Source organism: Antennarius striatus, chromosome 4, assembly GCF_040054535.1.
Source record: "Antennarius striatus isolate MH-2024 chromosome 4, ASM4005453v1, whole genome shotgun sequence".
NCBI lineage: Eukaryota > Metazoa > Chordata > Actinopteri > Lophiiformes > Antennariidae > Antennarius > Antennarius striatus.
The window spans coordinates 16,214,682-16,241,545 of record NC_090779.1 but is presented as its reverse complement, the minus strand read 5'-3'; the positions used below and the strand labels follow the sequence as shown (position 1 = coordinate 16,241,545).

Sequence of the window (26,864 nt, the reverse complement as noted above, 5' to 3'; positions counted from 1 at the left end):
ACGAAAACATGGCTGCCTCCTTACGCCTGGGTCGTCAGGGGATTCTACTTGGCTTTAGATTATCTAAATGTAATAAAGGTTTCTGGACGCCACACCCATGGCAGGAGCATGTCCGACATATCTTTCAGTCACCATGTTTCCTCGGTGAGTGTTGACAAGTTAATTTAAAGATAGGCACTGCCCTTGCGTTCTTCTCCAGCGGCAGACATGTTCCCTAAGTAGCGCCTGCATTTAACAACCGTAAATTAATTTCTCTCGACTGGTTTGCTGATTATGGTAATTTTAATATTACATAAATACACGATATCAATTTAAGAAGTGTGGAGTCTTCAAACTAGTTCCTGAGAAAATTAGGAACGTAGAAACAATGAAGCAAGAAGCCATTCCGTGAAGACTCTTCCTACTGCTCAGTTTTCACCTGTATTTTAGATCCGTATGTGATATGAAAATATTACAAACAAACAAACAAAAACTGTTCCCCCTCTGACCCATGATAGCTGGAGTATTCAGATACTATGGGACGTGATGACTGTCGGGGTGGTTCTGCTCATTTATATGCTGCAGTGAGATCTCAGCCACCATGAATATACTAGAATATATAAAAGTGCAATATTTCATTTTAGATTCATTGTTGATTTGTGGCTATCTTAACTACTCTAGGCTGCATGCTCTGCTATGTTGTATTAGCTCTGGACTTGACGCCCACTGACAGGTGAAGGGAATAGCACGGATCGTTTTAACGCGGAACCTGTCATTTGGTGGAATATACTAGACAACATATTAGACAATATTTTATAGTTTAAGTTGGATGCGAGAGAAGCGAGAAGTATTGGCAAGCATGAATTTGTGGTCTGTTCAAGACCATAATTCAGTTGAGATGTAATAAATACTTCGTTATTGGACAAACCCATAATACTGACTGGTTGCATTGGCATGATGTGAGATTTTGAAGATATGATAACTACCGAAGAAAATACTGCTGTGTCAAAGTGTAGAGTATTAATGATTATCATCATATTACTGTTAACAGTATTTACATTCATTAACAAAGGAATGAAAATTTGTGTTTTCATTGTGGGCTGTCACTGTTCTCAGTTTTGTGTGAGTCAATCAGGCAAAAAAAGTTCTTGACAGATATCCAGTATCACTACTTGTGATATGGTCAGGGGAAGTGACCAGTAAACAATGACCGACATGGTATAAAATGAAGGATGACGTGATGAAACTGTTCTTTCATCAAATGTGGCACTGATTTGCTGTACTGATACAATACTGCTCATGAATTCATTAGTTAGCAAATCATTTTAAATGTGATCAAGTGACACGGCCTAGGAGGTATTATCCTTGATTTGAGTAATCATATGAACAGAGGCTCCATTCAAAACTATGTCACACAGCCAGTTTGGACAACTGTACAACCTGGGAACTGGCACAAGTACATGGAAACTGTCGTTTTTATTGTTAGGTTGGCCATTACCTTCTTGACATGCCATTTCAGAATACCCGACAGTTGCAAAGCAGATCATGTTTTTTTGCCACTGCACAAAGAACAATGTCCTGCATAATATAACATGATATTAAAGTCTCTTTGACCATGGAAACCTCCCTGAAGGAGACAAATATCTGGGTGCAAATGATAAATTACAAAAACTAAATGAAACATCCCATTTGTCATACTGAACATGTGCTTATTGGTGGAGGAAACTCTGTATTATTAACGTTATGTTTCTGAGAAGAGTTGGACAGATTATTCTTTCTACTGTACATATGCATTCACAAATACACAAGAAATGGGCATAGAAATGTTTGAATCTTTTAATAAAGTATTCAAGGAAAATATAAAAGTAAACTTGATTTTAATGCCGCTACAATTCCAGAAGATGGCAGCAGCACACACTTCAACCACCTTAGAGGCTCTGAACTCTTCGGTGGAAAAACTTTGGAATTAGCAAGAAAGCATTCAAATATGTTATTAGTTGAGTACTTGACAGATTTTGATTTGAACAATAATGAGTGGTTTTCACAAATATTTATACTCAAATTCAAATAGAGAAACATTGATGGTGTCAGTGCATATAATTGTGGGTAAAAACTGTTGAACTGTATTGAGTTTAAGCATTCTGAATTCTCATTAACTATATTAACTTTGTATTTGACTGTCAGAGATAGGTTTAGATCAAAAACATTTTTCGCCTTTGATTTTTTATTTCCAGGGGAGAATCAGATGGGGTGTATATAAAAACTGTTGTGTACCTGTTTTGTTGTCTTCCAACTCCACAGAAGTCATCAGGAGTAAGTAAGAAATGTTCAGACTGTAGATAGGGAAGACACATTTTCTTCCCCATCTACATGGGGAAGAAATGATTATCAGATCCTAATCCATCAGAGATTTTATGTGTAATAGATGAAAGTTGTTAAGGATATTTTCTTGTCATGTTAGATTAAATGAAAAATTATAGCATCCACTCTCATTTGGATCCTTTTCACAATACCTGTAAAACTTAACCTCTTTGGCAAAGCTTTAAAAGTGTTGGCTGATGTGTGAGAGCTGGACACTTGGTGTATTAAGTGTCTTTCTGCAGCACTGCAGGCTAGATGTAGTTGTGAGGCAGTTAAGCATCTGCAGCTTCAAACCGTGCCTTCCTCTGACAAACCGGTGGTGATGACAGTGGTCTGACCCGCTGAGTGACTGCATCTGGTGATAGTTTGATGGTAGGTCAAAGGTCTGTAAGAGTAGAACATCTTCTTAACCCGCTGGTGCTGCGTCAGCCTATGTCACAATTAAGGACCCACCTTCCTTTTGCTGCCATAGCAGCATTGATTGTCACTACTGCTCTCCTGAGGCCGTATTGTGAAAAAAATATGGCTTGGACCTGCTACTTCAGAAATCCATATAGCGTAGCAGATGTTGACCAGCAGGAAGGCTCTGAAGATGATATTTGATTAGAATTCAGTTTTAAGTCTGGTCTGATTCCACTTTTAATCTGTATTATTATTTTTGTCCTGTAGGTGTCAGCCCCCTCAAAGTGCAAATGCCAGCTCTATCTCCCACCATGGAGGAAGGAAATATAGTCAAATGGCTGAAGAAGGAAGGTAAGGGAATCATATGACGTATGACTTCATTTACAAGCAGTCATTGATACTTTTCACATAATTTTCTTCTTAATAGTCTGCTTTTATCAGGTTTATGTTTTTCTCAGTAACACGTTCAGCATTTGTGTTCATCAGATCAAATGAATCATAATATCTTTTTCTGACAATAATGGACCAATTTGCTAGATGACATTTTTTGCAAGGCAGAGGCTTGAGCACTGGGGCACCTTTGGCAACTAATTGGTACAAGGAAACACTGCCGTCCCTATTCATCACTGCTGAGTGACTCTGTTCAGGCACGAGCATCAGCCATACTGTCATTTATCAGCAGGCACCATGCCCAGTTTCGATTGGTTGCTGGTTAGTGTTGCCATGTGCTTGTTTGGCTTGGGGTGATCTATTTTTGTGTGGGTGAGTGAGAAAGAGAAAGATAAATTATCAGTGAAAAAATAACACATCGAGGTTGTTACTTTACACACCCTACTTTAGTTTACAAATAGCACTTAGTTAAACCAATGATCTGATTAATTGTTGTGCAATGGAATATCTGGGTTTTTTACAGTATTGAAAGCCACCTACAGTATTTTCTATGTTTTTTCTGCAAACTTATTTAAAAGAAAGCAGACATGGGATGAAATTAAATAATCATTAAATATTCTGTATGGACATATAAGGTTTGCTATGCATGTTCACATAACCCTAAGCTTTGTATCTTACTATCTATATCGTCTCTTTTTTTTGTGTGTGTACATAGCCAGTGTCCTTCCAAAAGAGCAGAGGTGAAAAGTCTTGGGGTCGCCTGTTTAATCTTTAATATTGCACATCACACCTAACCCCTGGGGTCATGTGGTGTTAAAGCCTCATACAAATCCAATCTTGACTCCAGCACTACTCGCTCTCAGGGGTTTCCGATGTCAATACTCAATGCTCTTTCAACCCTTCTGTCACCCATTCTCATTTTCCCTTGACCCACCCAAGTTTCTCCTTTTTCTTTCCTTCTTTGTACCTTAAACAGCTCACTATTGCTTTTCTTATTTTAGATGTTGGCTGCTTGCATCTCTTGTCATTGTATTGTCAATAATTTCCCTACTTTTGCTTCATATGCAGGTGACACATAGCATTGCAGTTTTTTTTTCTCCCAGAAGATAAAGATGTGATCAAATGTCAGACCTGGATGATCCTTGACCCTCTTATGCCTCCCTTCTTCCTTCCAGCTGAATACATGGACATATGTCAGAAAGATGAATCAATCATCCTGTGCCATCTCTTGACTCCATCCATGAACTAGATTTACTGCAAGCACTAAAGGCTAGAAATTAGCAACGGCTGTGAGCGTCAGTGTAACCACAGCATTCTCTAACGGCAAAGTTTAGTTATTAATGTATAACAAGCATTTCCACTTGAAAATGACTACAACTGCCAACATTCACTTTCCTTCTCTTTTTTGTCAAAGAGGAATGGGCTCATTTGTCCGTCTCTTTTGAGATAGTGCTAAAAGAGGTGTGACACAAAATGGATATATGAGCATGGGAGAACCAAAGGAGAGGCTTCTGAATCTCTTCTTCCACTGCTAATTAGATGCTAAATTATTCTAGGTCTCTCGTGTGGTGGACGAGTGGGAGCCTTCTGAGATTGCAAGGATAGGAAAAGATCTAAACCCTCTGTCAAACACACTGTTTCTGAATCTCCCATTCTTTCCCATGAAACATTGATTAGAGCCTTCATTTGATATGCAACTCAAAGACCAATGGATAGATTTCTGCATAACCTTTACGTCCCTTCATTGAAATTTTTTCTCTACGTGCAAGGCCCCAGTGAGAGATCAGTCCTTTTAAATATGTTGCTAATGACCAGAATTCATCTGTTTCCTGTACTGACTCAAGATTATTATTAAATTATTACATTTTTTTTTTGTAATTTGGTGCTCTGTGAATGTTACTCTGTTGAAATTCTGGATGTGTGTATGTTTACAGGGGAGGCAGTGGCAGCAGGCGACGCCCTTTGTGAGATTGAGACAGACAAGGCTGTCGTTATCATGGAGTCTAATGATGATGGTATCATGGCGAAGATATTGGTGAGTGAGCAAAAGCATATGTAAACACATGCCTGCAGGAGATTAGATGAGGGAATTCATCTGCAAATAACAGGTGTACTCAAGCCTTTTGTGTCTTGGATGTATTGTCTATGAATAAGGTAGAGGTAGGGAAAATTTAAATTGTGTGTATTTCTGTGTGTCACCATCAAAGCATGTTGACATCTTCTGATGTTATGCTTAAGCAATGTGTAGTCAAATATGCTTTTGAGACATTTATGTAGAATATCTCTAATTAGTTCTCCTTTGCTGCTTGTGTTCAGTACACAACACTTGTGCAATGTGTTCTCCCTATACATTGACAGTAAAGCGCTGATGCTTCATCTTCAGTGACAAATATTGCTCTCTTTCCACCACCCCCATTTGTGCTGTCGGTCATTAGAATATTTTAAAAAATGCCAAAGATGGACCAATCCATTTTCTTTCCATATTTGTATGTCCATCCCCTCAACAAATACATGGCAATTTTTTGCTTTTTTTCACAAACTTTTCAGAGATGTGAATACAATGTGTGACATAGGAGGAAAGGGATTACTATATTTTGTATTAGTATAAACAACATTCAATTTAACTTTGTATTTTAGCATAATGTTTTAAAATTAAGGGGTAATGATGAAGCATTGCTTTTTTTTAATATATGCACAACATTAGAAACTCTTACCCCATATTGCAGATCTTTAATAAGCTCACAGGCTGGTAACGCCCGAATGGAACAGGAACATTGGTGATCTGTCTGTTTTCACAACAGCACGCAATAAATAATACCTTCGGTTTGCTCCAGGAAACAGCCATCAGGAGTGTATCTATTGATTCATTGTCCATGTATGAATAATACACCCTCTTTCCTAACACGAATAAAGCAGATGCTGGAACAAACCTGAACAGTTTCATTGCCAAATGAATCAGGTTAGAAGTGTGAGTGTCTGTTAGAAACCACAGGCTTGTACTACTGTTTTTCCGCTATTCTTGCTTCAATTCTTTCACATTCTTACTCCATCCTTCACTGTCTTTGCCACAGTGGGGATGAGGCAGTTTCCATAGCAACCACCCAGGAATTGGGGGTAGGGTCTCTAGAATTCAAGCAGGGAGAGAATGATGGGCTGAATCTGACCAGCCATCTTGAGCTACCTCTCTTTTTCTGTAAAAGGGTTTGTGTAGTTAATTAGTCAAACAGCAGCTAGTGGCAATATTCTACAGTTTTTTAGGAGTAGTCAAAGTGGCTTACACTTAGTCTGGGTCGGCCTGCATGAATTGTTGTTGGTGTAATTGTGGCTCTCTCAGTGCCTGGCTTGGTTTCTAATTTAGAGTGCTATAATTGCCTGCTTGTGGCCAAACGCCTTGACAGGCTGCAGCAGACGTGAGACTTCATGTGCTCCATAGGGGTTATTTATGGGGTCAAGCACTGCTATGGCTCTGTACCAATTTCCAACCATGACTCTAAAGAGGTGAAAGAACATGGATGTGGAGGTTGGAGGCTTGGAGTACCAGCACTGTGAACACAGATTACTGCATTTTATCATACTCTTCCTGCATTGCTGTACCGTGACCTGAGGGCTTCAATCTGAAAATCCACCATGGTGCAATTAATCATAGCATGTAAGAAACGACATGCATCTGCTGATGTTGTAGATGCATGTAGTGCCAGTTCAGATGCATAAAATGATGAATGCTTCTCAGTTGAAGAATGAAGAATGCTGGTCTTAAAAGGGAATGATGGGTGCATCAGAGAGTAGCTGAATGGGAATGAGTTTGTGATAATCACTGTATTGTAGGATAGATGGATGAAACACGTTTTACAATGTTAGCATTTGGTTTGGCATTTATCGTTCCCTTTTGTCCTTCCTGCTTATGCCCATACTATAAAATCCCAGGGATCAATTTATTAAATGCTAGTATAAATCATTTTAATGATGTATCTCTCTTTATTTAGAATGTCAACAGCATGCATTTTTTTCATTTTTTGGTTGAAAAGCTTCAGTGAATTAGTTTTCCCCATATTTTCTGTCAGGAATGACAAGTAGTACATTGAAGGGGAAAATGATTGGAATCTAGACAACATGTTACAGTTATGGTGTCTAACCTCTACAGAAAAAGGGAAATGTTCTATGGTAAAGGTTTTTCTGTTTTGTTTTTAGACACATTTACTCTGAATGTTGTGGCATACTTGTTAGAGACTTCAACTAAACTGTTGAACATAGGGAATGATTTGATGCTGGAGGTGCAGGGTGTGTCTTTGTGTTATTATGTGGGAAAGCCATTTTGTCAAGCATCAAAAGATGCCCAATCAGAATATTTGAGCTTTTGGAAAGCTGCAGTAAGAGCATCTACATACATAAATAGACACACACGCACACCATTTACCAGAAATGTAAAGAGGTTACAGAGGTTACAGTGTGTTCTACAACCATCTGGTGGCAGTGTTGAGCCCCAGAAACGCCATGACATGTCCTAATTTCTGTTTATGAAGCTACATATCGTGCATGTGTACACAGTGCATGAGATATTACAGTATGAATCCGCCCAAATGTCCTGGCAGCATTGTGGGGTTTTTTCTGACTACGTCTGTTGTCAGGGTTTCCCTGTGGGTGCTATTATTGCACTGCATGGGAATGTAGTGCGGTGATGTTGTTCTGCCTAAAGCTATTTAGCGAATATTTCTCTGTAGCCGTTTGGTTCTCTTGTTATGTTTTAGAAAATACAGTTGTATTGTCTTTATACAATTGCTTCTGCATCTGTTTAGATGTGTTGCTATTTTATTGGCTGATAAATTATGACATATTAGGACATGCTGTTGTGTTCTGAATTATAGCGGAATAAAGGCAGTGTGTCATACATGTTATCTTTTAGTAATTTGGTCTCTGTTTCCTTTTCAGTTACACAAAGATTTCTGCTGTCTTATCAAAATATCTGTAGTATTTCCTCCTATCGTAAACCCAGTGGAATTATCCAATCTCCTGGGAAGAAAATAAATATTCTATTTATGTCATTACTTTATGTATTCCTAGTTTCATTCCTCTTTATCTTGTGATTTTTTCCACACACATTTTATGTATTTGGCCTAAGCCTCCCTGAAAGAGGGAATCACTGTCATCTTCTTGTTTACTTATAGATTTGTTTTTTCCTGCATTAGTACTGGTAAATCAACTCTGCAAGATTTGTCTCTAATTAGATAACTTTCCTATTCCCATGTCAAAAGCTGTCCTCTTCTCATCAACTAGCAGCAGTTGTTTAGTGTTTTTTTATTTGACAAGAAGCCAAATAGCCCTGAAGGTTTATTTTTACACTGAATGAGACCCCCATATTTACTTCAAATATAGGTATGCTGCCTTCCATAGGTGCTTACACTTTAAGAGGCATGATGCATTGTTTTTTGTGAGGCCATGTGTTCATATATTCTGCTGTTCTTTCCAGTTTACTGGGTATGACTATTAACGTGCTTCTTTTGAACCTGCTATATACCGGTATCTATCTTCAAGGGAGGGAATTGTTTGATAACTGTGCTGCTGAAGGGATTTGTGAATAGTACTTATACTTTGCACCATTTATTTGAGAAATTATATTACATTATATTATATTACTACTCAATACTAGATAGTTGAATGACATTGGTGTCTGGTGTCTTTTTGCAATTTTCAGACTAAATTAAAGGAAAAGAAGAAAAGGAGGAATTCCTTTCTCTGTGTATTTTTTTTGCTCTCTCTGTATATCAGACTATGCCTTTTCAAAGGACATTACACCCAAAAACTGAGTCTTAGTTGCACTTCAGAGGCGAGTGCATCAGTTTTGCTGCTTGCTCCTGTATATATAATTGACTGTCTTAGTCTTCTTCAGATGGAGGAGGGCAGTCATGGCGTGCGCTTGGGCACTCTCATTGCCCTCATGGTGGAGGAAGGGCAAGACTGGAAGCAGGTTGAGATTCCCCCTCCAGAGGCTCCATCTGCAGCTCCACCTGCAGAGCATTCAGCTGCCACCCCCTCGGCTCCTCCTGTCCCTTCTTCTCCATCTCCCCCACCAAAACCCGCCACACCAGGACTGTGAGTGTGGCCTTCCAAGAGTGACTGTTTTGTCTTTGTATTCAACACTATTGCTAACATATCTCTATTATTGATTTCTTTTACCTCCAAGTGCTTGAAACAAAACAAAAAAAATGTAATCAAAAGAACAGTCCGTCATCACTTTGATCAAACATTAGTGGAAGCATTTTTTTCTAATTGTTTACTTTGTGAACGGTGGTTCAGTAACAGCTGTTTGGTGTCAATTTATCAGCTTTTCAGAGTGAGGGGAAAATGTGAAAAGAGTGTGATAATGTCTTCTCATATGTATTGAATTTTCAGCTGCCTACCTCCTATTTGCTATTGCTGTAATCCTCCATGTACTTTACAAACAATGAACGGTGATCTGACACTGATGTGAGCATGCTCAGTTGAAGGACAATCAGCTGAGTTCTGAACCAACCATTGACACAGCTGTCACCATTTAGGAACAGAATTTACAATGGCCCAAATCAGAATTTAAAAATATCGGTGTTCTAGTGATCTGTACTATTCACTCCATTCATCCATTTTTTGAAGATGAGATAACCGTGATGCTGGAGCAGATCACAGCTTGCTGTGGACGAAAAGCTGAGTACATTCCAGCTGCATAATTAGCACATTGCATGGGCACACAAAAGACAACCAACCACTCACAAACAACTACGTACAATTTTGAGAAATCAGTTTACCTAACACACATGTTCTTGGAGGTGGGAGGAAGCCAGATAACCCAGAGAGAACCCACATCTACACAGGGAGAACATAAAAACTCGTCAAAGAAATCAACCTCAGAACCTTCTTGCTGTGAGGAGACAGCTCAACCCATTGCACCATCGTGCCGCCCCTGTCTACTCAACATAAAAAATAAACATATTTGAGTCACTTTTGAGCAGAATAATGTAATTTGGGGCTCTCAGTCTGCAGTATGAATGTAGCCATCTATGGCTCCAAATCAGATATACCTAAAAGTACCACAAAGCTAGAGTGCTCTCTCAAATCTGTGTTTATGACATATGTTACGCGGATGTTACAAATCAGCAGCCAGTGGTCCTGTTGACCACCATCACAGACTGTGGTCATTGAGTTGTATGATGGAACTGCAAATCCAAAACTTAATCTGTTATGGTTGATGACTAGAAGTGGGAGCATTACAATAATTAGTTGGCTTGTTATCCAATATTCTTATTTGTGGTTTTCCACTACCTGCTGCCATCTAATGCCCTGAATAAGACCATCTTTTGTGTTCACATTCCAAAATGTGTGAGATCCTACCAGTTTCTGTTTACACTATAAATACTTTTGTGGAAAATAAGAGAACCTCCACAAAACATGCAGGTCTATTTGTTATGCAAACATTTTACTCTGAGCCTGTCCACGTACTGGGATTCTCACCTTTGCTACATCAGTTTGAACCGCATGAAAGATGAAACATGGAAGTGTTGTGCAGCAAGCATGGTTTATTGAGGTGATAGGCATAAGAGTGAGTTACCTGTATATTAAGGTAGCCAGATCCAGTAGCCTAGAAAAGAAGATGGTGTCTGAGGTATATCATGGACCTTTTCATGTGTTTTTGAATTCAATTCATTTGAAATTAGGATCTGTTGTTTGACAACAACTTTGTAACAGAAATTACATTAATAAGAAATATAGCACTTATCATGAAATTTAAAAACTTTATTTTTGGTATATTGTTCCCCACTTTTGTCACATCTTTGTCCAGGTTACGTCTGAGTCCAGCTGCGAGACATATCCTAGATACCCATGGTATTGACCCAAATTTGGCCACACCAACTGGACGAAGAGGACTTATCACCAAGGAGTGAGTAACATTTAAGGCCTGTTATCCTCCTGAACACAAACATGTAATAGACAGTTATGCTAACATAACATTTATTCAGCCATGCAGCACTTGTTAAATGTTTATACAGGCTTGAGCCTGTTCTGAATCATACTGTCACTGGGCTTCATCTTATGTTATTAAAAGGTTAAAAAAAATGTTATGAACAAATGTCTCAGCTGCCGTACAAATATAATTAATAAGATTATAACCCATGCTAATGTGCCAGTGTTTTACTAAATTTGTTTAGACAGGAAATACTCTTAGTGTGTTAGTGGTAGATGATTACTTAAAATTGCAGTAGGTGTCAGCCCACAGATTGGAAAAGTCCCCCTGAGGCCATCATAATGCTCCATATAGCTGGGGAAAAAGAGGCATCAACCAGAGCAAGGCAGGTTATATAGCCACTGTGTAGGCAAGTGGATGAAAATCACAACAGATCAGTGACAAAAAATGCTTTTCAGGTGTTTAATCCTGTTATGTGCTGAATTCACACTACAGAAAGCTGTGAACACACATACACACAGTCTCTCTCTCTCGAGCGCTCTCACTCTCACTCTCACACTCACACACACACACACACACACACACACACACACACACACACACACACACACACACACACACACACACACAACTCTAACAACCACCTGCTGTCTTATGGACTTGATTGAATGCCCTCGTTACCCTCCCAATGCCATGCTGGTGAATCTCATGAAGGAACTTTGGTGGCCATAGCAACCCAGTCATGAAGACCCACTGGTGACCATAGAAACGTTTTCAGGGAAATGTATTTTAGATGGTAAAAGGGAATTATCTATGAAAAAATTAAACATTTTTCTCGTCGTACAACTCAATGTATAAATTAAAATTTTATTTTATTGTCTTTGTAAGAAACACATTGTTCTGTGTGGATGTTGGGATGATTTTTAGGTATTAAAGTTTGAATTAATTAGTAATGCAGTTTTAATTGTACTGAATTACCTTGACATAACTTTTCGCTCACAAAATCATTTAAATCTGAATTATTGAGGGGAGAAAATATCTCATTATTAGTGATGAGAGTACAATTAAAATGGCTATATAGGAAAATAATACAAAACAACAGCTGATCAGTTACAGTAATTATGTACTTAATTAACACAATCACAGAAAGTGTAACTTATTTATGAGTTTCATGTACTTTTGTGATTAAAAAACATTTGGGAAGTGCTGGATGGGTACGTTCTACTCTTGCGGGAAACCAAATCTCCTTGGAGAAGGTGGTTTCATATAGGCTCGGCTCCTTCAAGATAGTTTCCCTTTGTCCTCTTGCGCATCAGATAAGATTGAAAATGGGGAAAGGTACCCCTCCCATTCCACCCTCACCACTAGCGAGGCCCCTCTATAGTGGGCATGAATAGAAGAGGTCACGCAACTCAGAGATGAGATCAGAGGATGTTACGTAACCCGCAGCAAGGTTTAAATACAGATTGGATATTAAAAAAAACAACACATTTTAGAATCCCTATTTGGTCCTTTAACCTTCATTATCGTTGAAAGAGGCAGTGTTCATCAAGAAGCAACAACTTTGTCCTCACAATCGAACATAACACTGGAATCTTTCTATTCATACCAACTGAATGAATGGATGATTGTAGAGGGCTTGACTTTTGAGACACTTGTTCTTTGGATAAATTAATAATCCTTTCACATGTCCAGGTTCTAAAGCCACCAGTTGGTTTTGTTTTTTATTTTTTATTTTTTTTTATATGAAAGTATAGGTGATAAGGCCGCAGGTTTCTAGAGGGGTGCCCAGCAAACATCACCATTGCATAAATTACATACATGCTTATACTCACTTGCTAAGGTCACTAATCCGTTAGACCACATGGGATTAGATTGTTTTTTCTGTGATACTTCTTGACTGTGACCAACAGAGGTTCATTTATTAAAGAGTTTTTATCAACCATCAAATCCCTGATATGTCACCAGAATTGCACTTTGGCAAGTTAAAACTTTACCTTGAATCGTTCACCTTCAATGTCAAAATAGATGTCATCATTGAATGACATCCATAATGCTATGGGTAAAATAATATACTGTACACCAGATCTTCCTCTATTATTGTTACTATATTGTCTGAAGTATGAATTTGCCTCAAATATTTTTTATCCTAAATCGTTTCCACTTCTACATGCTTGGTGTTTTGGACACATTTTTATTTTTTACAATTTAGGTGTGTTGTTTTGTCGGTGTACTTGCTGTGCGTACTGTAATTGCTACTTTGTTATGAGATGAGTCAACATCTTAAAGATTATAGAAAATCAACCAGGTCAGTGCCTTCTCCCATCTTTCTATCCTAGGTGGCAGCACGAGACAACATTAATTCATGTGAGCACTTTTGGTGTCCCTTTTATACATCTTTGTGAATGTGAGAACTGCTTCACCTCTTTAATATTCTCCTCACCATCTCGCAGTCCTCCAAAAGCTCCTTTTCCTTGGTTGTCAGTAGGGTTGTAAATGGTCAGTGTGAATAGCGCATGCCCCTAGCTACACAAAAGGCTTTTACGTCATCAATGAGTAGTGGCAACTGTAGTGATGATTTGACCTTTTGTGTGTGAAATACTCTTAAAACGGCAAGTTGAATCCCTGTTTTGGAAAATTTGCAAAATTATTTGAACATGTTTTCACAATCATCTATTACAGTCTACTATCTATGTTGTTGTTTTTTAATTAGATATTTTTTCCTAATTAAACCTTCAATGTAGTCCTATAACATGTTGGGGATTTGTCAGTGGCATCAGTTCAAAACTGAAAACCAATTTTATTAATAGAAAGAGCAGCTCTTGTGAAAGTGGAAAAAATGTTACTCAGAAGGACTAAGAAAGAACAGCTTTGGGGTTCCCACAGTCTTTGGCTCTGTGGTTAGGTCAGGGCAGCTAATTCAACCAAAAGGATGCATTTGCACACCTGTTACCTGCCCCACTTGATTCCTAAAAATTACCCAGTCTTTTGGTAATTCCAGGTTAGGGTTCATCACAACAGATTGTGAGTCATCACAGTGTAAAAGTGCAACCACAGCAATATAGTGCATCTGCCGTGTTGAGTGGACACAGGTTTATCTCCTGATGCCTTTCCTGAAAAACACTATTGATTTATCCAGCACCAGTATACACAAGCCACATTCCCTTCATTGTCTTTGAACAGTAATTTCATGTATTACAGTGTCTCTTCATGTCAAACATGCAGAAAAAGTATTTAGAAAATGTCCATCAATGTCAATGAAGCTGCCACAATTGGACAATTTGACAAAAAAAGGAGAAAGAAACAGCTTTTATCAATCCATCCATCCATTCTCTTGTAGACACCCTGCTTCTTTGCCTTGTTATTGGTCTGCTGGAGCCTCTCTCCACACATGCGCAAGGAAACAAACACCACACAGAAAGGAATCAAACCCTGTAGACAAGCAAATTGAGAAGAGGGTATTGGAAGAGCGGTGGGCAGCTCCTTTGTTGTGCGCCCAAAGAGTAAGTTGTTGGGGGACAGTCCTTTGCTCAAGGGAACCTTGGCAGTGCTCCGGAGGTGAACTGGCACCTCTCCAACTGCGACTGCAGACTCCTAAAGTTGTAGTCTACGTGAGTCTTGAACCAGCAACCCTCCGGTCCACACCCAAAGACTTAGTGGACTGAGCTACTGCCACCCCCATAGATCTATTCAGCAGAATTAATCAGTCTGTGTAATTCTGTTAATATGAAAAGTAGGCAGGTCCAGGGTATTTTGTATGTGCCCATATGAAACTCATGTGTTGACTAAGCTTGTTCCTTGTTGTATCTGACACCTGATCACACCTGACCATACCCTGATGAGGCTTGTTTGTGATTGGTGAATGATTGTCTTTGTACGCATACACAAAAAGATAACCGAAAGTTACCTCTATTTGGCTGGGGATACAAATACAAATCTGGAAAGTATGAATACATAAAGTAAATCATGCATTATTTTACTGTCTGTGATGTCTCATACACTTGCAATTTATTGTGGAATTATCAAAGAAAAATGAGGAATTGAGTGCTTTTACTTTGTGAGTTTAATAATTAAAATAACTACAAAAATTGTTATTTTAAACAGAGATGCATTGAATCTCTTGAAGACTTCACCTGCCGCCAAACCTATGGCTGACCAAGTTAGTCCAAGTCCTGTCCACAGACCAACAGCTACCCCCTCGCCAGCCCCAGGTGGAAGACCCAACATACCTCCTCTCTCTATACCAGGGAAGCCAGGAGCACCGGTAAGCTCTGTCTCTGTCTGTCTCTCTCTGTGTCTTCATACCACCATGGGGCGGCAGTAGCTCAGTCCACTAGGTATTTGGCTGGGGACCGAAGGGTGGCCGGTTCAAGGCACATGTGGACAAAAAATGTTTGGAATGTGAACTGTCAGTGGGAGGTTCCACTTCACCTTTTTTCCTTCTGCCAATTCTTGTCGTGTCTGTCAAAATGTCCTCTTCTTCCTCATTCACTCATTTACCTCATCCCTGTAATTGCCTTCCTCAGGGCACGTTCACAGAGATCCCAGCTTCGAATATCCGCCGTGTGATTGCTCAAAGACTATTGCAATCGAAGACGACCATCCCCCATGCATATGCCTCGGTTGACTGTGACATGGCTGCCGTCATGCTCCTCCGGAAAGACTTGGCCAAAGGTAAAAAGCATAAGGCAGACTACACTTTTTTCTTCTCTTTATCTCTTTTCCTAAGTGAACCTTTCAGTGAAGATATGGATTTCAGTGTTTTCACATGACTGGTTGTTTGTCAGTATTGATACATGTCCACTCAGAGAAGTCATCGACACCTTGTCGAAAACTCGACAACAACAGGAAGTTCCTATTATACATTCAGTTTTGGTCCTAACAATACCAGAGTTTGGATTCCTGCACTTAGCTAAAAATTGACATGGGTGTTATTATTTTACGAATTGTATGAAAAATACAGATAAATTCATACATTACCTCAACTATGACAGAGCTCTGAAACTCGGAGCTCTGTCATTGTCTCCCTGTCATTGACTGTCCACTGAAAACACATGTTAACATAAATACAGTATTTTTCCGCATTATAAGGCGCACCGAAAAGTCTATAATTTTCTCATAATCCCATAGTGCGCCTTATAGTCCAATGCACCTTGTATATGGATTAATATTAATATTAGTATTGGTTAATACTAGTATTAGTATTGGTCAGCAGTCTAGCCAGCAGTCATGCTGCACTACGCCACCAGGGGCATCCTCAGAAGGCACTACGTCCCCTAACAACAGTAGTCAAGGGGCGTCGCCGAAGTGCCGCTCTCACTGAGCTGCTGTCTGACAGCAGAGCAGTCTGTGGAAAGCACCAGTACCTGGTTACGAGGACATAGCAAAACGGAATTTTCAACAATTCTAAAACGTTTGACTGACTGACTGATCTCAGTATGTCCCAACTACTGGCGCCGGAAATAAGCCACTTTAAACTTAATTGGTCAAAAAAATGCCATTGTGCTGTAATCTGGTATGTAGTGATGGTCCATTCTATTAGTCTGTGGAAACACGGAGAAACTGGCTTAAAGGTGAATGAAAAACCCTCAAAGCTGAACTTCCAGCCTTTTCTGAAATTTCAAGAGCAGAGTCACTGATAGACAAAGGTGCCTTGTGTGCTGCAATTGATTTGCAAATGTAGTTGATACCTGTAACAACACGTTACGGGGGGCAGGGGGGTGCATTTAAGCTTGTGTATTCTGTCTGGCAGCGACGTGCTGTGAGATTCATGGCGGTGAGACACCGTTGTTAAAGTCAGTTTTATGAGTAAAACAGCATTGCATTTGCCAGTAAATTAGCAGGCTGACATTAAAAACTGTTTAAAAATTGTCTTGGACACACAGTGCAGCAGCAAATAGCTGCACTTCCAACTGGACTACCAATCGACTGAAACAATATTTAATTAATAAACGAAGAAGAACGTTGGACCTTCAATATCTGCTTCGAACTTCACATCAGGAAATAATCCGCCCTGTTCGCATTGAGTGGTCCACTGGGAATTAATCTAATCAGTTTTAATGTAAGGTTTTTTAATATGCGTGTTGACTTCTTTCTAAGATGGCAAAGTGATCAAGTGATCAGGTTTCCTTGAGGAGGCTCAGAATGGCCTCATTGAAATAACGATAGCCTTTCACAGCTGACTAAAGGTACTCACAGTCATGAATGCTCTAGCTAGTGGACGGATAGCGCAACTACAACCACTAGTTTTTTAAATCTATTTTACATTTTTTTTATTATATGCGCCTTATAATTTGGTGCACCTTATATATGAAATAAATTATAAAATAAACAATTCATTAAAGGTGTGCCTTATAATTCAGTGCACCTTATGGTGCAGAAAATACTGTACTGTATCAGCCATGAAATTCAGCAACATCCATTAGCATTAGCATTATCAATCAATCAATCAAACTGTTTTTATAAAGCACTTTTCATGCAAAGTGAGTAGCCCAAAGTGCTATACATAAAAACAATGTAAAAACAGTTTACACAGGAAAAATTCCCCCTCATCCCCAACACACACACAAGACTAGACTAGACTAAAAGGTTAAAAGTAGTACTTTAAGGAAAAAAGTAAATAAATAGATAAATACATTTTTAGTTAAAAGCCAAATTAAAAAGATGGGTCTTGAGTTTGCTTTTAAAAATGTCCACAGACTCTGTTTTCCTCAGGTCCTCAGGCAAACTGTTCAACAAACGTGGGCCGTAGTGGTAAAAGGAGGCCTCGCCATATGTTTTGGTTAAAACTTTTGGAGTAATTAAAAGGGCAGTGTCTGAAGACCTGAGAGATCTAGAGGGTGTATATGTTAAAAGCAAAGCAGATAAATAATTAGGACCAAGACCATTAAGAGCTTTAAAAACCATTAAAAGGATCTTAAAATCGATTCTGAATCGTACAGGTAACCAGTGCTGAGACTTTAAAATTGGTGTAATGTGAGCTCTCTTTCTGGTCCTCGTCAGAACTTGTGCGGCTGAGTTTTGGAGATGTTGTAATGGAGTAGTGCTTTTTTTGATATGAGCATCAAAATTCAATTTAGAATCTAGAATAACACCAAGGTTTTTTACCTGCTCAGATGTCTTAAAAGCCAGGGCTTTGAGTTTCAAATTAAGTTTTTCGGTGTGTTTCAGGACCGAAGACAAGTACTTCTGTTCTGTCCTGGTTGAGCTGTAAGAAGTTACCCGCCATCCATAACTTAGTATCTAAAATGTATTTTAAAAGAGGATCTATTGGCGCAGTGTCATCAGGGGACACAGCTATGTTAAGCTGTGTGTCATCAGCATAACTATGGAAATTAATGCCATGCCTCCTGATGACATCCCCCAGTGGTAACATATAAAGATTAAAAAGAGTTGGACCTAAAATTGAGCCTTGGAGGACACCACACTTCAGTTCATAGCTGTCAGTCAGTCTGCTCTACCACCGATCCACTGCCGCCTGCCAGTTCATAGCTGTTAGAGGAATATCCGTCCATGCTTATAAAACATTCTCTTCCAGATATGTAAGATATGACCTGAACCAATTTAAAACAGTACCAGAGATGCCAATCACGGTATAAAGTCTGTCCATGAGAATTGCATGGTCAACTGTGTCGAACGCTGCACTGAGGTCAAGCAAAACAAGAACAGAAAATCAGGATGTGTGGTGAAAATGAAGGAAGGTTTGAGGCTGAGAATATTGATCATGTGTCACAACTCTTTTCACCCTTTTGCTCCTGTCAACAAAAACAGTTATCCGTAACTGCTGCTTTTCATTAATTTTACAAAAAATTCGACTGTGTTGCTGTATTCGTTCATCGTGATTATACCGCGTCATCATGCTCTGTCAATGTTTTATTTTTAAACATTTTGTTGAGCACACTATGGTATAGTTGGCCGTATTCAGCTAAATTTTATTCAATGGTCAAACAAACGGTGAATCTGTTTGGCTGCTGTTTCTATGATGTAGGAAATGGGACGGCCATACCAGACCTATTAGTGAGGTTGTGTGTGTACTGAGGGATTGTCTCTTGCCGGTTGTTTTTGTGGAGCATCATTGTTCAGGAGCAGCGCGATTTCACGGTTAGCTCATTAATCACTCTGCTCAACGTGTTCATAACTGTCTGGGGCTGCACTAATGGACACTAGTAAAAGTGGGCAGCAATGCCATGCTGGCCTAAGCCACCTAACTGGTGTCACACAGTGTAGGGGAGCAAAAGCTAATGATTGTGTCATCTGAAAACGGATTGATTATGATTCTACTATATCGCAGAACGAAATTCCACGATATAGCAACCAAGTGTTTATTTTATTATTTACGGTAATTTAAATACTTATGAACCCTCCCCATACTGATATTACACCACTTTATATCAGTATTATCTTTTCCCACACACTTTCGTATCAAAGAAAAGTTGCAGGAGGAACTCTGAGTCCCAGAACACAGCGCACACACTGATGCTGTCAGCCAATAGCATGCGCAAACTGTATCACGTGACTACCTACTAAAAATCCGCGACATAGTGAAGCCGTGCATTATGAAGCGTGAATAAGCGAGGGATTACTTTAGATAGATAGATAGATAGATAGATAGATACTTTATTAATCCCGGAGGAAATTGCATATATCCACTGCTCAGGCATTAAATAACAAATAATACTTTATGTTCATTTCTTGTTACCCCTCTTTTATCTTTCATCTTACCTGCAGTAGACAGTTTGGACCACCTCATAAACTTTTTCTCCTTTGTCTTTCCAGAGCAGATCAAAGTGTCAGTTAATGATTTCATTATCAAGGCAGCTGCTATTACTCTGAAAGTAAGTATTGTTTAGAGTTAATTCCTATATTCTGCTGTATGATACTGAGTATGAGCTTGTGTATGTGATTACATGTTTATTCAACCTACAGCTCTATTTTGAAGAAACGATCCACTTATCCATCTCCCTAAATAAAAACAACAGCGTTAAAACTGCATGTTTTTTGCCAAAGTAAATGCTTAAAGTAATCTACCGCTTCATCTAAACAATGTGAATAAATGTGGTGCAATGGTAAATTAGTCTGTCTAGTCAGAACTGTCCCTGGAGAGTCTAATAAGAATTTCTTATCTTATACTTATATTTATCACTTTTCATGGAATATGACTTTCACTGATTATTTATCGGCTCCAAGCATTAATATATGCCACTCATCTTGGGAGCTAAACATTGCACCATGCAACCTGTGTATGTGATATGGATGAAACAAAGCTATATGCAGATTGAGTAGCAGCTGATAAACTTGGCTGTTTGGTGTATCTGCTACTGTAAGTGTGAGGAATGTGGAACATTTAAAAGGATACTTTTCCCAGGCAATGAAAGTGTAAAATATGAAGCATCTCACGTATCTCTTGGAGTTAGAAATGAGACACTTGTTTTGCTGTTAGAGTTGAGTCTGTTAAATTGGTGCCTTTACTAAGTGATTGATGTGCTTCACTTGTGTAACACTGTGTCATCAGAATATTGGCAGAAGCAACTGTACCTTTCCCCAAGTTAACCCTAGATCAGGAAGTGGCTTTTTTGACACAAACCCCTACTGTTTTTGAACGCAGTTTAAATTTCCGTTTGTTCACAGCCCAAAAATTCAGCATAGATGTGTTTCTATGCCAATTTATATTTTTTTGCAATTGGCCACATTCACCAACAAAGTGATTCCTATTTAAAACATTATAAACCATTCTGCAAGTCATATTATACATATTGTTGATGGTTGGTTTGTTTACACCCGATAGCTACACTAAAATACAGTGTCATAACCTTTCAGTGTGTAGTTATTTAATTTTTTGTTCACTGGAATTTTTTCCCCAAGGAAATGCCAGAAGTGAATGTGACCTGGTCGGAAAATGGACCACATGCACTCGATTCAATCCACATATCAGTCGCGGTGGCCACTGACAAGGGTCTCATTACCCCCATCATTAAGGATGCTGCAAACAAAGGGGTCCAGGAGATCTCAGCCAATGCTAAGGTAAAAAAGAAAAAGAAAATCCAAAGCACGAATGAATTAAACCATTGTGATTTAAGAAGAAATTTTGAGAGTTGACTTAGCTACATCTTAGTTTTATGAGAAAATAAACCCCATGACCATCTGCAGTTCTGCCTTTCTTCTGGCCAGATTGGATGCAAATATTTTTTCCAATTGTCCCTCAGATAATTTTGAGTCAAAACAACCATTTCAGATGAACTTTAGAACATATGATTACTGGTTATATTTGGAGATTTTTTGATTTTCTGGTTGTTAGAGTGAATGTCCCAGCTGTCACTGGCCACAGATGGAGTACAAAGCAATGATGGTCACCTCTCCCTCCTGCTTGCTGTTAGCAGCTGGGTACAAGCATTCATTATCTAACACATTAATGTGCTCTGATGATTAATCTTGCTCTTCTTATGAAAGAAATGTACAGGTTATATTGATTTTGTCTTGAGTTTAGGGAAATTTATATAATTTCTTGCTTGCTAGAGTAAAACATCGAAATATTAGTGGCAATGGTATGTGACATGGCAGGACACGTGGTTGATTCAAAATTATAGCTAAGCTGGCATACTCCTTCCTAGTTTAATGACATGATTGACTTCACTTGACATCACACAACATATGAGTAGTAGGGTGTTAAACTGGGGTTTAAAAATACCTGTCCTCAGATTTTAGTGTTTATTTTTGAATCCTTGAATATCCATTAAGTTATACAGTAATCCCTCGTTACCTGCGGTTAATGCGTTCTAGGAACACCCGCAACGAAATTCCGCGATATAGCAACAAACTAATATTAACAGTAATTTAAACATTTATAAACCCTCCCCATACTGATATTAAACCACCTTCTACTGTATCTGTATTACCTTTTCCCACATTCTTATAGACTATTTAAAGCACTTATAAGTGTTTATTTAATACACGGAAGTACTCTTCGTTCTGTGAGTCTCAGAACACAGAGCACTTCCGGATACTGTCAGCCAATAGCATGCGCATACGGTACCACATGACTACCTACTAAAAATCTGCGATGTAGTGGAACCGTGCATCTTGAAGTGCAAATACGCAAGGGATTACTGTATAAGAAAAGGGTATACACACGGTTTAGTTTGTCGTTAAAAAAAAGTTTTTCCCTTGTATTTGTTTGTTTGTTTTGGGGTTGTTGTTTTTTTAATTTGTTTTGATTTTTTTTTTTGGCTGGTATTCACCCAGTACTACAAAGAGGACATCTATTTGTATGTGTACATATCTAAGGTTGATTTTCTAATGCTCCTTTGTGGTGCAGGGCAGGTGTGAAATGTTTCCTTTGTGCAATGAACAAACAGTAGCCAACAGTCTGACTTCACCTTGCGATGTTTGAAAATTCTCATTGAGAGGTTTAACCACTATTTTATATAATTTTTTATTTTTATACTTTTTGCACAGTGTGACTCAGTCTGTGAGTTGTACACTGGAAAGCTCAAAAAACCTAATTTAAGTTTCTCTTTTCCTTCAGTTTGTCGCAGAGAATAATTTGACATGTATTGATTGAAAGTGTGTGCTTCCAGCTATACAATGTAGACAGCAATATTTTCCAGGGAAATGTACGATAACCTGTTTGAAGCAATGAATGACCTGTGATAATGGTGAACTTCATTAAAGCAAGGAAATTGAACTGGCGGATCTAACTTGCACTATGTAATGAAATAGACATTGATCATTGAAAGGCAAGCTCTAAAATCAAATTCTACATTCCCTGTTAGTGTTAAGTGATTAAATCACTCCATGAACATATCACACGTCACGTTTATAAGCACCCACCTCTGTGATTGAGCATGGACAAAGACACTGCAGATTTGGCAGTCCACTTACCCATTCAAAATGTACTTTGTCACCCAGTTTTCTAACCTTAAGTCAAATCTACATTTACATTTACAAATGTTGGTTTCAGATTAAAATCAATGTGAAATTCAAAAGATTGCTTTCTGCTGTGAAGGAGCTGGATGTCAGACTGCTTTTGTTTTTAAGTTTTTATAGGGCAGAAATGCCCAGTAGTGCATCTCATGACCTTGCGAATCTCTCCAGACCCTGCTTGTTGGCTTTGTCTTTATGACATTGTCCATTAGTCTTTATTGACTGATAGGCTGTGTATTCTCCAAGGTTGTCACTTTCACTCATGCTCTGGTAACACATGAATTCTTAGAACATGGCTGCAGTAATGTACTACATCTTCTTTTCTGGGTGCTGTGCAAAACACATTTGGATGGGTTCCATATGTCTGAGGGCTTTATGTTCAATATTTACAGTAATCATTTTGCTGGTTTTGATATTCTGAAATTGGCTGGGTTGCCTTACATTAAAAGGTTTGATTGGTATTATGCTGTGTTGAGACCACTCAAGGAGAATTATTATAAAAAGTTAGACTATGAAGTATGTTGAGGCACCTTGTCAAGTATATTTTGTGTAATGGCACAAATGTAAGGATGTAAAAAAAAGTAGAAATTCAAATGAGTACCATAAGTCATCTTTTACTGACAGGTACCTACCTACCTACCTACCTACCTACCTACCTACCTACCTACCTACCTACCTACCTACCTACCTACCTACCTACCTACCTACCTACCTACCTACCTACCTACCTACCTACCTACCTACCTACCTACCTACCTACCTACCTACCTACCTACCTACCTACCTACCTACCTACCTACCTACCTACCTACCTACCTACCTACCTACCTACCTACCTACCTACCTACCTACCTACCTACCTACCTACCTACCTACCTACCTACCTACCTACCTACCTACCTACCTACCTACCTACCTACCTACCTACCTACCTACCTACCTACCTACCTACCTACCTACCTACCTACCGACCTACCGACCTACCTAGACAGTAAAAGAAGACTTATGGTACTCATTTGAATTTCTACTTTATTTTACTTGATGTGATCATTCACCTTTCACCTGATAGATACTTTCTGCCCTGATTGAACTATCCATCAATACAATCCATGGATTGTATTGATGTCAAAGTTAAAATTTTGACAACAGTCAAGCAAAACAATTAACAACTATCAAAAGTGAACCAGGGCAGTTTTAAATCAAATGATAGAAATTAAAATAAATGAGACCTACTGTATATTAAACAGTGTGTTAATTATCAAACACAGAGGAGCTGTGGTGATAATTCATTTGTGTGGGTATTGGCTTTGTCTGCATGTCGTTTTGCTTTAATGTCTTTGCTCATCTCTAGATGTATCCTGTCTAAGGGATCATGTGATCAAAGTTTAATGTTTGACTGATGTGTAATTTATTTGTAGGCACTAGCCCAGAAGGCACGAGATGGGAAACTTCTCCCTGAGGAGTACCAGGGAGGTTCCTTCAGGTAAACATAGTGTACATCACAACTCTTGGCAAAAGAAAAGAGACATCAGATAAATTAAATATATATATTTAATATAAAATAAATTAAACTGTGATGTAACTTTTAAATGTTTTCATTCATCATCTTTTATGTAACTGTCATTTTCTCAATTGGATAAACTTTGTTTTTTAAGTTGTTTGTTTTTTTCATTTCTGCCACATAATTCAGTTTCACAATATCTTTTGTAGCTTGGAGATAAAAGGCATCAAAAAATTTCCATCTCCGGTTTTACAGATAGTCAATAAATTATGTATATCTTACATTTTATCCAGGCTTGAAGGGAATATGGTCCTGGGCAACAAGTACCATCAGTTACTGTACCGTCAATTGCAGGGAAGTCGAAGGGGGCCTTTTCAACTCATTAGAATTAATAGTGTCATTTAGACATGAATGCAGTTTCTGTGTCAGCCAGGAGCGATGAATTCCTATGGAGATGCAGCTGTCTTGTTCTCCTGAGGATGTGTGTATCTGCCCTTCCTCTATTTTTCTTCCCCTGAGCTACACTTCTCATTAAGCCAAACAGCAAGCTGCCTTCAGGTCACACTTTTCTACTACACTATACACTACTACACCACACTATATTCAGCAATTTGGAGTGGATTCCAGGGCTGGTGCTGCTTTATTATTTAGGTTTTTTTTAAAAAAGAGCATTTTTTGGACTTAATGGATATGGCAGCCACAGTCATGTTATTGGAAATGATAGAGGGGATACACATGTGGCCATGAACCGCAAGCAAGAATCAAACTCATGTCCACAATACAAGGATTGTAGCTTCTGTACATGGGTTAAGCCTAAATCATGGCACTATCTGCATGCTGCTGAACAATTTCCATTTTTATTTTGTAAAGCAACATATTCACAGCTGATTTATAGAGTAAATTCTCTGATTTATAGAGTCCACTCACTGTGATCGTGCTGACATCAAATGTTATATAAACGTGCTTTATAAATGTTAATTTCTATAAAATTTTCTCTAATTGAAGTTGAACAAGGATGTAATGTGTCTACTGTCTCTCCTTTTATCCCATTCCTCCCTCCCTCCTCATTTTCTCTGTGTGCCAGTATATCTAACCTCGGGATGTTTGGAATCAGTGGCTTCAGTGCCGTGATCAACCCCCCTCAAGCATGTATCCTTGCCGTTGGGACCGCCAGGAGCGAGCTGCGACTGTGTAAGGATGACCAGAGCCTACACACCCAGCAGCTGATGACCGTTACACTGTCCAGTGACGGTAGACTGGTGGATGATGAATTAGCCTCAAGATTTCTCAATAAATTCCGTGCCAACTTAGAAAAACCCCAACGCATGGCCCTGGCCTGAAAAAAGCAAAATATAAAAGCTGTATGAATGTGACTGGAATAAAAAACCAAGAAACGTCTGCACAGCAAAGCTTGTGTTGTTTTTTACTAAGCAAAGAGCAATTAAAATGTTGATTGTGTTCCTGCTTGAATCAAAGTAGGCTTGTTCATAGTTTGAACTTCTGTTTGTGGCTTGCTGAAAGAAAATTACCAGTATTTGTGATGGAGTTAAATGTTGCTAATACAGATTTTGTATGGCAGAATGCATAACATTGTATGCAGAGTGTTTGCCCTATTGCAGCAGTTTATTATATTTAAACTGGTTATTCTAGTTACCTCCATTAAGCAGATTGTTTTCAACAGCATTTTTATGTTGTCCGTTCACTGGTTTTTAGCAAGGTTACAGAAAAGCTACTAGGTTGCTTTTCATTAAAACTCAGCGGGAAGATCAGATATATGAAAATAACAAATTTTGGAATGGTGAAGTTAATAACTTTGTCTTAAATTTTGTGAATACTCTAAGGGTTTCTTTGCTGTTTAATCAGTTGTACATAAATATTAGTGGAAGGTGGTTAGATCCTATTTAAAAAACACCTTTAGTCAAACATTTCATTTCTTAAAGTCAAATTTAGAATGATGTGATTCCAAATTCAAAGAATAGGATTTTTTTGTGTTATGGAGTCAAATATTTAGATTCAGACTGTCGTGTTACTAATGCTTTTAATGCACAGATATGATGGGGAAGTGCATTGCCTTGGTGAAGGTTTGCATTCTGCATTCTTCCAATTGAATTTTCCTGTCCCAGGACATTTACTAAAACAAACATTTATTAATACAAACTGCCCCACTCATTGTTCATTTGTCAAATGTATCTATTGGGAACATTTGTATAAAATGTCATTTCTAATAGATAAACCATTTCTGTAGTCACAATTCGAACACAATTCCATAACTTAAGCAACTCATGTTCATGTTATATGTTTTAACTTATTTAAATGGATGTCGTCACATGTCATCAAGTCATTTGTTTGTTTTCCTATACGCCAATAAAATACATTGGTCAA

General features: G+C 38.5%; 1 protein-coding gene across 1 annotated transcript; it reads left to right on the top strand.

The window, feature by feature from the left end:
- Positions 1-26,864, top strand: pdhx (pyruvate dehydrogenase complex component X). Its single transcript, XM_068312903.1, has 11 exons — positions 1-144; positions 3,010-3,093; positions 5,067-5,167; positions 9,017-9,219; positions 10,940-11,038; positions 15,167-15,326; positions 15,589-15,736; positions 19,838-19,896; positions 20,924-21,082; positions 24,400-24,464; positions 25,567-26,864. The coding sequence occupies exons 1-11, from the start codon at positions 9-11 to the stop codon at positions 25,820-25,822; spliced, it is 1,470 nt and encodes a 489-aa protein (XP_068169004.1). The 5' UTR covers positions 1-8; the 3' UTR covers positions 25,823-26,864.